Source organism: Nomascus leucogenys, chromosome 16 (genome assembly GCF_006542625.1).
Source record: "Nomascus leucogenys isolate Asia chromosome 16, Asia_NLE_v1, whole genome shotgun sequence".
NCBI classification, from domain to species: Eukaryota; Metazoa; Chordata; class Mammalia; order Primates; family Hylobatidae; genus Nomascus; species Nomascus leucogenys.
Window position 1 is genome coordinate 94,697,032 of NC_044396.1, and position 13,914 is coordinate 94,710,945.

Below are 13,914 nucleotides of genomic sequence, written 5' to 3' on the forward strand. Positions count from 1 at the left end.
ATAAGCAGTTTCTATTACCTGCCCTTTTCCCCAGTGTATGGGCCATACTTTCCTGTTTCTTTGCATGCCTCATAATTATCTGTTGAAGAGTAGACATCGTAGGTAACCTATTGCAGCAATTCTGGATACTAGCCAACGCAATCTAGGACTATTTTCCTACTTTCTTTGCTTAGTGACCAGCTAGACTATTTTAGTGGCATCTATTTCCCACCCCACATCCCAGAGCCTCTGACTGCATCTCAGTTTTTCTCCTCAGGAGCACAGCCTAGGTTATGCCCTCAGTCACCCTGGATGACAGTGGTTTGAAAGTGTTGCAAAGCTCTTTGTTTTCCCTGACCACATCCAGCTAATAAGCTCCACTAATAATCAGCTGATTGTTCTACTGTTTTAAATGCTGCCCTGGACATAAACTGCTTCACAGGTTAATCCAATCAAATTTGGGCTCCTTTGAAGGCATAGTTCCTGAAGTTAGTGTTTGTGATACTTTTACTAGCCAGACTATATTTTTGGCATATATCTCCAATAAATCTACTGATTTACCACAGCTGCCTTTCTCTATCACTTCCACTGTTTTTGAGAGCACCCTTAGGCTTGAACTTCACACCCTTACAAATGAAGTCAGTTCCTGTGGGGAGCAATGTGGAGCTCTCTGTTCTATGGCCTGTTTCTCCAGTTGCTCTGCTGTTTGGGGTGGGGACAATGTTGTATCTCCCCAACTTTGGGAGCTGAGTGTTTGGTGGGAGGGGAATCAGCAATCCCAGGTTTTCTGGGCTTGCTTCTCAGTGTAGACCCCCCCACTCTACAGGTGAGGCCCACTAAGAGTTGTTGCCTGCCTTCATCCCTCACACCCTGAGCTCACCTCATAAATCTGTCCTGTGCCCAGCACTGCCATGAGGCAGAAGTTCTCCAACATTATGTCTCTGTGGAAGCCTCTGGGGAGGGCTTAGGAATTCCCAACTCCTTTAGTGAAGTCACTGCCACATCCGCGAAGCCCACAGAACTGCCTGGACCTGAAGCAGGCTGGAACCTCTGCTCTCTCCTTGCAGAGATTGGGGGAGCTCGGACATAATTGCTGGAGAGGGCATGAAGGCACAAGACCTGGGCTGACTTGCACTGCTAGATGAGTCCTATACTCACTCACCCATCCTCTACAACCATGCTACCCAGACCCCTTGTAACTAGTTGTACTTATATGACTGGGACCTGGCTCGAGGGACAGGAGCAGAAGTGGTGTGCTTTCTGGAGGCAGACACAGTGGTGGGGATTACAGCAGGTGTCCTGTAACATCTTCAACCCTCTGGCTCCCTTCATGAAATACACATGGCATGTCTTGGTCTGTTTGCATGGTTATAAAGTAACATATGAGGCTGAGTAATTTATAAAGAGGTTTATTTGGCTCACAGTTCTGCAGGCTGTACAAGCAGCACAGTGCCAGCATTTCCTTCTGGTGGGGACTTCAGGGAGCTTCCACTCATGATGGAAGGCAAAGGGCAGCAGCATCACATAGCAAGAGAAGGAAGAAGAAGGGAGGGAGGTGCCACCAGACTCTTTAACAAACAGTTCTCATAGAAACTAATCAAGTGAGAACTCACTTGTTACCACAAAGATGGCACCAGGCTATTCATGAAGGATCCATCCCGATAACAGGAACATCTCCCACCAGGCCCCACCTTCAACACTAGGGATCAAATTTCCATATAAGATTAGAAAGGGATAAACATCCAAACTGTATCATGGCAGGAGGAGCCTGGCTCTGCCAGACATTTGAGCTGTTTCATCAGCCCTGATTTCCTTTCTCAACTAGTATGTGTGCAAGCACTAAACTGCTATCTTGTGTACACAACTCCGGGGTCCCTCTGTTATTGGCGCTGGGTAGGGTATGGTGGGAATCCCCCAGGCCCTGGCCATGAGGTGCTGCATATTTATCGCCTCTGTCTGGGTCATGATGGGCAGTGTGGGTCTGCCTCCCCTTCTAGACCAGGTGAACCTTAATAATAGGTGCATGTTTCACTCACTCCAAGTCCCCCAGGGGCCTGGCCCATGACTGGCACTGAGGAGTCAGGGGCAATGGCAGAACTGTCTGGACCTGAAGCAGACCTCTGTTCTCTCCTTACTGCCTGTCTCAGTCAGTTTGGATTGCTATAACAAAATACCACAGGCTAGGTGGCTTAAACAACAGAAATTAATTTCTCACAGATCTGGGGACTGAAAGTCCAATATCAAAAGCACTGGCAGTCTGGTGTCGGCCGAAGGCTTTCTCATTTGCAGATGGCAGTTTTCTATTTTATTTCTTTTTTTTTTTTTAGCAGTAAGGTCTTATCATGCCTAGGCTGGTCTTGAACTCCTAGACTCAAGCAATCCTAATGCCTTGGCCTTCCAGTGCTGGGATTACAGGCGTGAGCCACTGCGCCCAGCTTGAAGATGGCAGTTTTCTTGCATGCTCACACAGCAGAAAGTGACCTTGCTCTAGTTCCTTCCTTTTCTTATAAGGACTCCATCTCATCAGGTAGCCCCACCCTCACAACCTCACCTAAGCCTAGTCACCTCCCAAAGGCCCCACCTCCTAATACCACCCTCCTGGGGGTCATGGTTTCAACATATAAACTTTGGGGGGGACACAAACATGCAGTCCTTAACACCATCGTCATGGAGATGGAGGCCACAGACCCACCAACACCCATAACCTCAAGGGCACTGGTGGGGACAGAGGGGTCTTACCCAGCACTGCCATGTGGCAGAAGTTCTCCAACATTATGTCTCTGTAGAGGCCTCCAGGCAGCACTTAGGAATTGCCAACTCCTCTGGTGAGGTCACTACCACATCCTCAAGGCCCACAGTCTCCTGAAACAACAGAACTTTGCTGCTTCGTGGAGGAGCATCAGTATGTCTACACCATAGGGGTGTAGTCACTTCCCTCTGCCAGGGAGAATGGCGGAGGAAGAATGGATTCCTAGTGTATTTTTTCTCTTCAGAATTGACAGCCCATCGAGGTACAATGAAATAGAAAAAAGGCTGGCCAGGTGCCAAGTCCTGGCTCAAGCCTGGCAGCTCCTCCCACTGAGCCTCATGGCCACCCCAGAGGACAGGCCTTCCTTTCACACACATCAGAAATAGGGAACCCAAGACCTCAAGAGGAAATGGGCCCAGGGACTTGCCTTGGCTTGGGGTGGCTTAGGACCAGGGCAAGACACCTGACCCCACAGCAGACCATGCTCTGACACTGGGTAACACATTCCCTGCTCTGGACCTCAGTTCCTTTGGTTACTAAGAAGGCCCAACGATCCTGGCCTGTGTGGGATGGGGCTACCTGCAGACATAGAGGGCCCTTGAGCACTGCGTAGCTTGCTTGCCAGCCAGCCTGGGTGTGGAAATGGCCATGCTGACAGGCTCTCTGCGATAGGGCCCAGCCATGGCCAGTGGGCCTCCCAGGATCTGCCCCTGGGTGCAGGGCCTGAGCAGGGAGGCCATCGTGCTGCCTTTGAGACCAGGACCGAGCAGGGGCCATGCCCAGATTCAGAGGCTCAGGACCATCACAGAACTGAAAGGAGGTTCAAGGCCTCAAACAAGAGTGGCCCCTAAAAAAGCTGGTAAAGGAGTGTTTTCACCTCTGTTTACAGTTGAGGGCACTGCTCAAGGTCATGCAGCTGGTGAATGGCAGGGAGTGAGCAGTGGAGAACATGAGGCTGGTCATCAGGAGCAGGTAGCCCTGGGTCTCCCTCTGCCTCAGCAGCTTCACACCTGCCCCCGCCGGGCCCCGGTCTCATCTCTAAACAGGAGTGACCCCACCTCATTTCATGTCATCATCACTGCCCTGCAAGGGAAACAACAGATGTGTAAGGTCTGAGGGTCCATGTGTGGAAACGGAGGCTGGAGCTGAGACCACACGGGCAAAGGAGTGGGCGTGTGGGGCCGGAAGCTGGGGCTCATGTGGGAGGCTGGTGGCTGCCATAGCTGCAGCTCCTGGCCCTGCAGACAACCAGGCCTGAGGTCCACAGGAGCTGGGCGGGGAAGAGGACAAACAAGGTCTCACAGGTCCATTCTCCCCAGCCTCCCAGCAGGCAGCTGAGTCCAACGCAGTGCCCGAGAGCTCAGCCATTGTCAAGGAGAGTTCTCGAACCCAGAGGGGGCTGGGTAAGCAGCAGAAGTGCAGAAGCCGTGCCCACGCCCTGCCTCCCAGGCCAGCACCCACCCCTCACGGCTGCCACACCCACCAGCCCACGACTGTCCACATCCTGACCCCTACCTACCTCATGACCTCCCCGACCCTCATCTCCACGCCTGACCCCAAAGCACATTTTATTTATTTTTTTTTTTTAGAGATAAGGTCTCTCACTCTGTCACCCAGGCTGGAGTGCAGAGGCCATAACTCACTGCAGCCTCGAACTCCTGGGCTTGGGGATCCTCCCGCCTCGGCTTCCTGAGTAGCTGGGGTTACAGGCACACACCACCACACCTGGCTCATTTTCTTTTATTTTCTGCAGAGATGGGGTCTCCCTATGTTGCCCAGGCTGGTTTCAAACTCCTGAACTAAAGTGATCCGCCTGCCTTGGCCTTCCAGAGTGCTGGGATTTCAGGCAGGAGCCACCACACCCGGCCCCCCAATAAGCACATTTATATGGGGCATGAGGTGAAGTCCCTGAGGTGCAGTGTGGATGGGTCTTGATTTGTCCCAAGTTTCGCTGCCTTGTGCCACAGCCTCCCAAGAATGGATGCAGTCTACACCTTCTGCAAACCCCTGCCTCAAACCCTGTTCCTCCAGAAGCACATCCAGCCACTGGGACCCTGAACCTCCTCCAAATGGACTTTAACTGGGGACAACTGATGACAGTCCTCCAACCCCAACGAGCTGGGGAAGCCGTGGGCAGGGGCTGCAACTTCCTTTCTGCCAATCAACCCACCACTAGCAATCAATCACTTGGCCCATTGGATAAGAACGGTGGCCTGCAGCGTCAGGGGCGGCCCAAGTCATCTCCATCGCATGCTCAGCCATGCACAGACAGGCCCAGGGCAAGGTCTGCTCTAGACTCTCCTATGCAGGAGACAAACAACTTCCAGGACAGTGTGCCTGGGGTGCCCACAGAGGGCCAGGTTGGCACAGGCAGGACAGGTGTTCTGTAAACCAACCCCAAGGCAGAAGGGGCTGAAAGACCACCTACCCATCCTAACCCCTGAATTCACCATGCCACCCTGAAAGTATGGCCTCTCCTGGGCATCCCGAGGGATGGGAGCGCCCAGATTGGAGGCTGCCTGTCCCAAGTGAGGACAAAGGAGCGCCCTCAGGCCTGAGCACTCAGGTGCCACCCCAAAGGTGAAGGCAGTGGTGGAAAGAGGTTCTATCAGCAGGCTGGAAGCAGCCACAGAGGTCCCAAACCATATGTCACAGCACCTGCTGCCCCGCTAGCCACTGGAGAACTGAGGCTGCAACTTGTAGGGGCACTGTGAGAAGACAGGGAGTGGCTCCGGCCCGGTGCTCACAGATATAGGCTTGTGGGGGGGGCATTTAAACGGGACTGGAGACTTTCGCACTCTGCCCTGACAAGCTCCAGGGCTTCCCAGGGGCCTCAGCAGCCCCAGAAACAGTGAAGAGACAAAGCCTCACAGAGCTGTGCTGTGGCGTCTGGTACAGCGGGGCTCCACCTGAGAGGGCTTAGGGAAAATGATTCTGAGGCTAAAACATTCAACCACTTGAGCTTCTGAGACTGGTCAGGAAGTGAAAACAAAGTGTTCGGGGGACACGGCGTCTCCATAAAGCGATCTGGGGGACAGAGGCAGGAGGTATGCGCCAGGCAGCTGGGCCCAGCAGCTCAGAGATGAGTACGCTCTGGGCTCCCTGAAAACCTCACTCCAGGGAGACCTCCAGCAGCGAGCCCAGGTGAGAAGGGGCTGCAGGAGGAGCAGGGCCTGAATCCGCTGGGTGGCACAAGGGATTCCAGCCACGGGGGCTGCGCCCAGAGTCAGGCTCCAGGCCTTGCTGCAGTTGGTCTGGAAGAGGGGCACCCTGAGGACACAGCCACTCACTGGGGACAAGTGCCTACCCATCAGCCCAGCACAGTCAGCACAGGAGCAGGTCAAGAGCGAGAAGAACTCAGGTCCTGAAGAGCTACAGTCTGACAGGGACAAGCCATCTCCAGAGGACTCAGGAGAGCCAGCCAGGAGCTCGGCCAGCCGGCCTGCCCGTGCCCTCCCCAGCTGCACCCACCCAGGATGTCCTGCTGCTTCAGAGCCTTCGGGACATGTTCTAACCTCCTGTGTTGCCTCAAGCAGCTGCGATCCAGCAATCTTGGTTAAGGGGCTCTGCTAGGAGTGACACGTGAGCCCAGAAACGGCACAAAGTACACGGATGTGCAGAAGTTCCCCAGACAATGAAGCAAACAGTGCGGGTGACACCACGAAGGCAATGGGACCCAAATGGGAACTGGGACTGTCGTTCAGCACCGAGATCTTTAAAAACTATTTGGCTTTTATAATCTTCACACATGCATTCAAAGCAAGAAACACACACTTCCAGGACATAGGCAGGGCTCTGTCAGCAATGACTTTTGCCTCCGTATCTACAGAGATGTGAAAATACAAGAAACCACAGCGAGCCAAATCCTCCCCCTCATGAGAACAGAGGTTTCAATGGAATCAACAGCAGACGCTGGAATGCAAACTACGTGCTGACTCGGCCAAATGATATGAATTTAAGAGAGGAAAAGAATTCAAGGGCAAAGCACTAAAAATAACATAGCAAGAAAAACCTATTTAGGCCGAGTGCTGTGGCTCACGCCTGTAATCCCAGCACTTTAGGAGGATGAGGAAGGAGGATCGCTTGAGGCCAAGAGTTCAAGACCAGCCTGGGCAACATAGTAGACCCTGTCTCTACAAAAAAATAAAAAGGTAGGGGTGGTGGTGCGCGCCTCTAGTCCCAGCTACTCAGGAGGCTGGAGCGGGAGGATCACTCAAGCCAGGGAGGTCAAGGCTGCAGTGAGCTGTGATCACACCACTTCACTCCAGCCTGGTCAACGGAGTGAGACCCTGCCTCAAGAAAAGGACAATGCACCTATTTCACGCTCGCTCAAAGACGAGGCTAACACTGTGGACACAGGGCGTTCTGGAATCTCAGCTGCAGGCAGTGAGTGTTGCCCGTGAAATGGAGATGCTGCAAAGCAGCTACAGACATGGAGAAAATAACCGCATCCTCTTACAACCGCCTCTGTGAAAACTGACTAGGACAGACAACTCCTCCCCAAAAGTATTACTAACGTGCTAACAGCTAGGGATAAGAGCACACATACTGCTGGAAATCTAAGCAGCCTGTTTTACTGTTTTCAGTGACTTACGTGCAAACCTAAGACTAATCTCTGAATGTCTGATCAAGACGTATTCATGTAAAGGCCATAAGTATGAAATTCTGGGCAACGTGGTACATTGGACTCTGAGCCAAAATGCCAAAATACCACGCAGGGTCCGTGTCCTCTATCCGGGTGATGAGCAGGGCCTGGTCAGCCACTCCTACTTTCTTCCCGGAAAGGAACTCTACCAAGTCAACATCTTGGGGCCCCCCCACATCTTGGGGCCAGAGCCCATGGGATGGGATCTGCGGGTAACAGAGGATGGTTCCAGAGTCATTCTGCTGAATGAGGCCACGACTGAAGTGAGACGTGCGGCCTGTTCAGCCGCTAGCAGGCCAAGAACTGAGTCCCAGCTCTCGGCCATCGGACCTCAGGCAACTGTGCTCGGGGTCCACCCAACACAGGGACGGCCGCCAGCCCAGCAGATAGAGCCTTCTGAGACGAAGCCTGTCCAGGGGCGATGGGCATGGCCTCCTGTCGGCCTGGAGGGCAACTTCTCTCCACGTGGACAGACAGACATCTCCACCCTCTGATACTGCAATGATCAGCCAGTGAACAGGAAGCCAGATCGGCCCAGCCTGGCCCCCATTCCAGCCAGGGTGAGGCTCTGGCTTGTTCTAGGCTAGGGTGGACCCTTCCAAAACATTTCCTCACTTTCAGATGACACGCCAAGTGATATAAAACCTGTATTGACAGGTACCTCGGGCACGGACCATCCTGGGCACCTGAGCCACACCCGTGGGTGACCCGCTCCTGGAAGGGCTCTTGAGTGTCTGCACACGCCCTCCTGCCTCAGGTGGGGTCAGGGCACAGGACCATGCCACTCCAGGGTGTGGGGAGAAACAGGGCCAGTGGCCAGGGCAGGGCAGAGAAGCCATCAGTTGTCACCTGCTGTGGATGAGCAGGGCAAGGGAGACTGAGCTGTGGCCCCGCAGCCACCAGGGCCCTCCTGGAGGGCTTCAACCTTGACCACAGCCCCGAGGGCACCACGCCGCCTCCTCACCTGCTGCTGGCTCCGGAACACGGCACGCAGCGCCCGCAGCTGCCCCACTTCCTGCGCACTGAAGCATGGCTGCTGCTCCGCAAAGCGCAGGACTGCGTCGAAGGCCATGGCCGCCTGCTCCCAGGCCGCCTCCTCGCCCTCACCAGGATCTCCTCCGCCGTCCTGGTCAGCTTTTGGAGTCTTTTCTGAACTCCACACAACCTCTGCTGGCAACGTGGCAGCAGGGGGCCGTCCCCCTTCTGCCTCCCTTCCCGCTACACCCCAGCTGGCGGCCTGGCGCTGGCGAAGCTGGCCCGGGCAGGAGGAGCCTTCCTTCACAAGCTCCAGGATGTGCGCAAAGGACTTGTTGTGGGGCTTCGCTTGGAAGCGCTCTGCCTCCACCTCCTCCTCAGAGGAGGAGCCTTCAGCAAACACAGCCGATGGCCACAGCTTCCTCCAGGCCCGCCTGAAGACGTGGCTAGGCACTGCATTCCAGGCACAGGCCACACTGAATATGGCATCATTCATGTTGTAGCGGGCGTGGGGGCCCTGCAGGGGGGCCGGAGGGTTAATGAAGTTCCTCATGAAATCTCTCCGAATGCCCTGCTCCATGGGCTGCACCAATGAGGCCACGCTGGCAGGCAGGAAGATGGTGAAAATGTTACTGGACACCAGCTCGGCCTCCTGCGGGTGAGCCCGGGAGCTGTCCAGCAAGAGAACGGCTTTGCTATCTTCAGGCAAACCTATGGTTCTGAGGTGCTCTCTCACCGAGGGCACAAAGATATGATGGAACCAATCAGAAAAAATCTCCTTGTCCACCCAGGCATTCCCCTGGGCCTTATAGGCGACGGGCAGGTGCTGGATGCCTTTGAAAGCCCTGGGACCGCTGCACTTCCCGATGGCCAAGGGCTTGAGCCTGTGGGAGCCCGTAGCGTTGGCACACATCAGCACGGTCAGCCGGTCCTTGCCCTGCTTGAGGCCAGGCACAGCCCCGCCTTCCGGAGTGGGATTTGGCAGGCACCGCCAGAAAAGGCCAGTCTCGTCGGCGTTGTAAACCTGCTCGGCAGACAGCCCGTGCTCGGCAGCCAAGCTCCTGAAAAATGCACAGAACTGCTCCGCGGCCTGGTGGTCGGCTGCCTGCTTTTCACTGGACGCATCTAGCTTTTTAATGCCATGTCTGGCCTTAAAGCGCCAGAGCCACCCTCCGGAGAACACGCAGGGCTCAGTGAGCTGCATCTGCTCGTAGAAGTCCTTGGCCTTCTCGATGAGCATGGGGCCTGACACGGGGACGCCCTCGGAGCGCTTCCCCAGGAACCACTCATACAGGACACGGTCCAGGTGCTCCAGCTTGGGTGTGTGCAGCGTGCGCCGCTGCTCCAGTGCCTTGTTGGAGTCCGAGCTGGCGAAGAACCGGAGCAGCTGCGCCTTGTGCGCCCTGATGTCATAGAGGGTGGACATGCCCACGTTGTACTCCTGCATCAGTGCCTTCCGGCTCTCGCCCTTCTCCAGGCGCGTGCAGATGTCAATCTTCTCCTTCAGGGTCAGCACCACCCTCTTCCGCTTCTCCCCTCTGCTCTTCCCGGCAGCCGGCTTGGAGGCCATGGGGAGGGGTGGCTGGTCCTAGCACTTGCAGGACACACGCCTGGCCTGGGCTGCTGCCACTACTTCCGCCTCCTCCTGCTCCCCTTCTGGGGCTCCGTCTCTCCCTCTCCACTCTGCCTGCCTGCTCTGCTGATGCTGAGCACGGGCCCCAGCCCCTCTCGGGTTCCTCACTCCACACGCTGCACCTCCTGCCTCAGGTATCCCTGGTCTTCCAGGCTCCACACACCCAGGCCTTGGCTCCTGGCAGTGCAGTCAGCTGCCAGTTCTCTCTGTGGAGGAGGTGACCCTGTCAGACTCCCCTCTGCTGCCCCACACGGCTGGAACTCCGGCCTTCTCTGTGGATACTGTGGCAGCGGCTCCCCTCAAACTGACCAGGTTTGGGGTGGTAGAGGTTTTACCGCGTAAGTAGCAGGGTGCCTCTCCAGGGTCCACAATGGTATCTGCAGGCACAGCACTTCAGGGGCTGGAAAGCAGAGGGAAGAGAAAGTGATGGGGCACGCCCAGGACACACCTGGCATCCTCACGACTCTATCCTCAGTGGGATGCTCCAGCAGAAACTCAAGTGCTATTGAGAGGACCCACGCAAGCGCTAGCACGCACTGTGGGGAGAGGGTGGCCCCGGGAGCAGCCCAGCCTGCCCAGCCCCTGGATGTGCTGCTCAGGTGGACTCTGCCCAACTCCCACCAAGCAAACTGAAGCCATTCGCTAGGGCTGGAAACGAGACGTGGATCTCACAGGAGCAGCCCGGCCTTTCCTGGGGAAGCGCTCAGGCAGAAGCCATCAGAGGAAGCCAGGAAGTCCGATGCTGGGCAGACCCAAGAACAAACCTCCTACTCGCCCAGACTAAGCTTCTTGCTGAAGGTGCCTGAGCTGGCCACCTTCTCAAATCCCTTATTCCTCCTAGAGGAGCAGAGGCGGGGGTGGAGGGATGCAGGAAGGAGGACTTCCTCACTACCCTCCCCGCCGAAGACCTTACAAACCCCATCTGGAGCAGGTCTCTAAACTCCTCTCCAACACAGAGCCCCAAACTACCTCTAGAAAACGAGGCGTTAGAAGTTTCTCTAGAATAGCAGGCCTCAAGCTCCTCCAAGGGCTAGGAGGTGCTGCCAGTTTCTCAATCATCCTCTGACCTCCCTGACCACACACACTCAAATGCGTCTACTAGGAGCCGCAGCAGACAGACAGCTGTGACCATTCCAGGCCTCTTCCAGAGGGGACTCCTCAAGCTCAGCTCAGGGTACCCTGCCCCAGGCAGCCACACTGAGCCGCTGGTCTCTGAAACCCCAGGCTCTAGTGCTGCCTGTCCACCTGGCTCCACGACCACAGCCTGCCAGACATGGACAGACACACACACACACATACACACACACACACACAGCCACCCAACCTCACTGACACATACACACTCAGAGGACACAGGACCAAGCTAGCCCAGGGCAGGAACTTCTTTAGCACTTGCTAATTTGGGAGGCTCTATGAACAAATGACTAATTCACGCCAGAAGCAAATGCCAGGACACCTGATGGCCCCCTGGGAGCAAGGGTTCTTCCTGGGCCAGCTGTGCACCCTATGAAATGCTTGCTTTTAAGTTTCATACACACCTTTGACCAATATGAAGGAAAATGACATAGAAACATCGCAGCTCTAATCAAACACATCTTTCTGTTGGAGTTTTCAACTAACTTCTCACTCTTCTCCTATATAAAGAGAACGTGGGTCACTCTCATCCCTTCTAGGTGGACAATTCCACCCTCTCGTAACAACTGTGCGGAACACCCCACACCCCTCCCTACACCTGAGCCGACTGGCAGGGCACAGAGGGCGCATCCCTGTGAGACCAGGGCAGACTATGGAGTCAGGGCCTGCAATGCACTTCACCCAGTAAGACGCTGGTGGGGGTGGTGAGGGCTGAAAAGCTGTTTGCCCCAACACCGAGCAGCTCAGCTGGCCACCTCAGCAGACGTGCTATGGGCAGGCCTGGGGTCTCCCTCCCCTCTCACTCCTCCGCAGGCCAGCAGTACTTGAGGATGGACTCCTGGAGTTCCCACCTCCCTCCCGCACCCTTACCATAGCTGGTTCTGCCAACTCCATGCAGAGCATGTGGCCAAAGGCCTACTTACACGTGGAGTGCAGAAACGCAGCCCTTTGAGGCCAGAGCTCAAGAGAAATGAGGAGTGCAATCAAATGCAGCAAAAGCTCCAAACAAAAATTCTAGGCTTGTCGGCTGCCACCTCTGGGTGAGTACTGTCCTCTTCCGGAGTCAGTTTCCTGGTCTGCAAAATGTGGGCTGGTCCCTTAAGGATCCTGCATTGTTCGCTGAGGGTGACGGTGTGACGTGTGTGTGGTCTGGCACAGCACAGTGAGCTATGTGCATCTCACCATGGGGAACAGGAGGGAAGGCAAGGCCACAATCCACCCTCGAGATTTTTAATATGATCCCGCTGTAGAAAAACTGGGGGAGACACGGAATCCCACAGTAGCTTGTGAAGGACTAACTGGGGACTGGGATGCAGAGAAAAGCGTCCTGGAGGAGACAGCACCAGACACGGGCTCCACGTGGACACGTCTCCATGCCTGACGTGCAGGTGTGGCAGCATGACACAAAGTGGCTAAACTTGTTTCATAAGGAATATCTGAATTTTATTTTGAAAGGAAGTTTTTGGTCTTGCAAGTGGGACAACAGTGTGTTCAGCCACTTTGTGTCATGCTGCCACACCTGCACGTCAGGCATGGAGACGTGTCCACGTGGAGCCCGTGTCTGGTGCTGTCTCCTCCAGGACGCTTTTCTCTGCATCCCAGTCCCGAGTCAGTCCCTCACAAGCTACTGTGGGTTTCCATGTCTCCCCGAAATTAGGGTGGTTTCTTGCCTTGCGACTGGAGGGGAAGCACTGATCCCCGAGGCCACGTGAACACGGGATGAAACATGGAATTCTCCCGTGCCCAAGGCACAGACAAGAAACGGGAGGCCTAAGAGGCCGGCGCTGGGGCCGACTCTGTCCTGCGTGACGGGAAGAGGTCCTGAGAAACGCGGGGGGAAAGCGGGAAACAACCTTCGCAAGGGCATAGAGTGTGTGTGTGTCTGTGTGTGTGTGTGTGTGTGTTGGGGGGTATGGAGAATATTAAGGAGAAATACTCAAAAAACAAGTCGCATTCTGGGCCTGGGGGAAGAGGTGAGCTGGGGGTCAGAAGGAGAGGATGGGACAGAGGAGGATGGGACAGAAAGCCTGGGGCCGTGCGCCCCGCAGAGAGCGCCCGGGAGCCGGCGCCGAGTTCCGCTAGGAGCCCTCCACGCTGGGGGATCCTGGCGCAGGGAGAGCGCTGGGCTACTGGCGAGGCTCGCTTAAAAGGCGTCCGTACCCCAGGGTCCCCGTTTGCGGGGAGAAATTCAGTCTGGGACAAGAGCAAAAACAAAAATGGAGAAAAAAAAAGAAAAAAAAAGTCTCGGTCTGGTTTTTTAAGGGCAAGCGGACCTCGTGACCACGCCTCTCTGAAAGTGGAAGCGCAGGAAGGGTCCGGGCTGGGGCGTCAAGGCCAGGCCCGCCGGCGAGGGGTGGGTTCGGCTCGGGGGCCGCGCGCTCAAGCCGCGGGGGTCGCGCGGGAAGCACAGGGCTTCGGGTTCCGAGCGCGGCTCCCGGGAGGGGGCGCTGCCGCCCGCGGCTGGGTCGGGACCCGCAGCCTGGCGACCAGCCCCGCCCAGCCCCCCGCCCCGCGCGCCCGCCTGCCCAGACTGCGGCTCCCGCCCGCGCCGCCCGCGCCCACCCGGCCCGACCTGGCCGCCCAGCACCTCAAGCCAGGACGCTACTCACCCTGCTCACCCAGAACGGCGGCCGCCGGCCGGAAGTGCCGGCCACTCTGTTCTCTTCCAGTCCGCGCCTCCTCGTCTTCCCCCGGCTACTTCCGGGACGCTCTAGACAGGCTGGAGGACTCGGCACTCGGTGGTGTCTGGGAGCCAGACTCGGGCATTCACAGAGCTGGGTGGCAACGGAGGGCGTGGGA

General features: G+C 56.2%; 1 protein-coding gene across 6 annotated transcripts in view; it reads right to left on the minus strand.

Moving 5' to 3' along the window:
* The window catches only part of JRK (Jrk helix-turn-helix protein), a 28,176-nt gene extending 14,389 nt beyond the window's left edge, over positions 1-13,787 (minus strand). For 3 of the 6 annotated variants that reach the window (XR_004026173.1, XR_004026174.1, XM_030795064.1), the window contains exons 1-2: positions 13,725-13,787; positions 8,338-10,381 (exon numbers count right to left, since the gene is read on the minus strand). Coding sequence is in view for 2 of the 6 variants with exons in the window: in XM_030795064.1 (XP_030650924.1) it covers positions 8,338-9,918 (1,581 nt within the window). In the remaining 4 variants the exon portion in view is untranslated. Of the gene's footprint in view, positions 1-1,372; positions 2,917-8,337; positions 10,382-13,724 lie in introns of those variants that run through there. The other 3 variants (XR_004026172.1, XR_004026171.1, XM_030795063.1) reach the window with 2 other exon arrangements.
* Between the last annotated feature and the right edge of the window lie 127 nt (positions 13,788-13,914).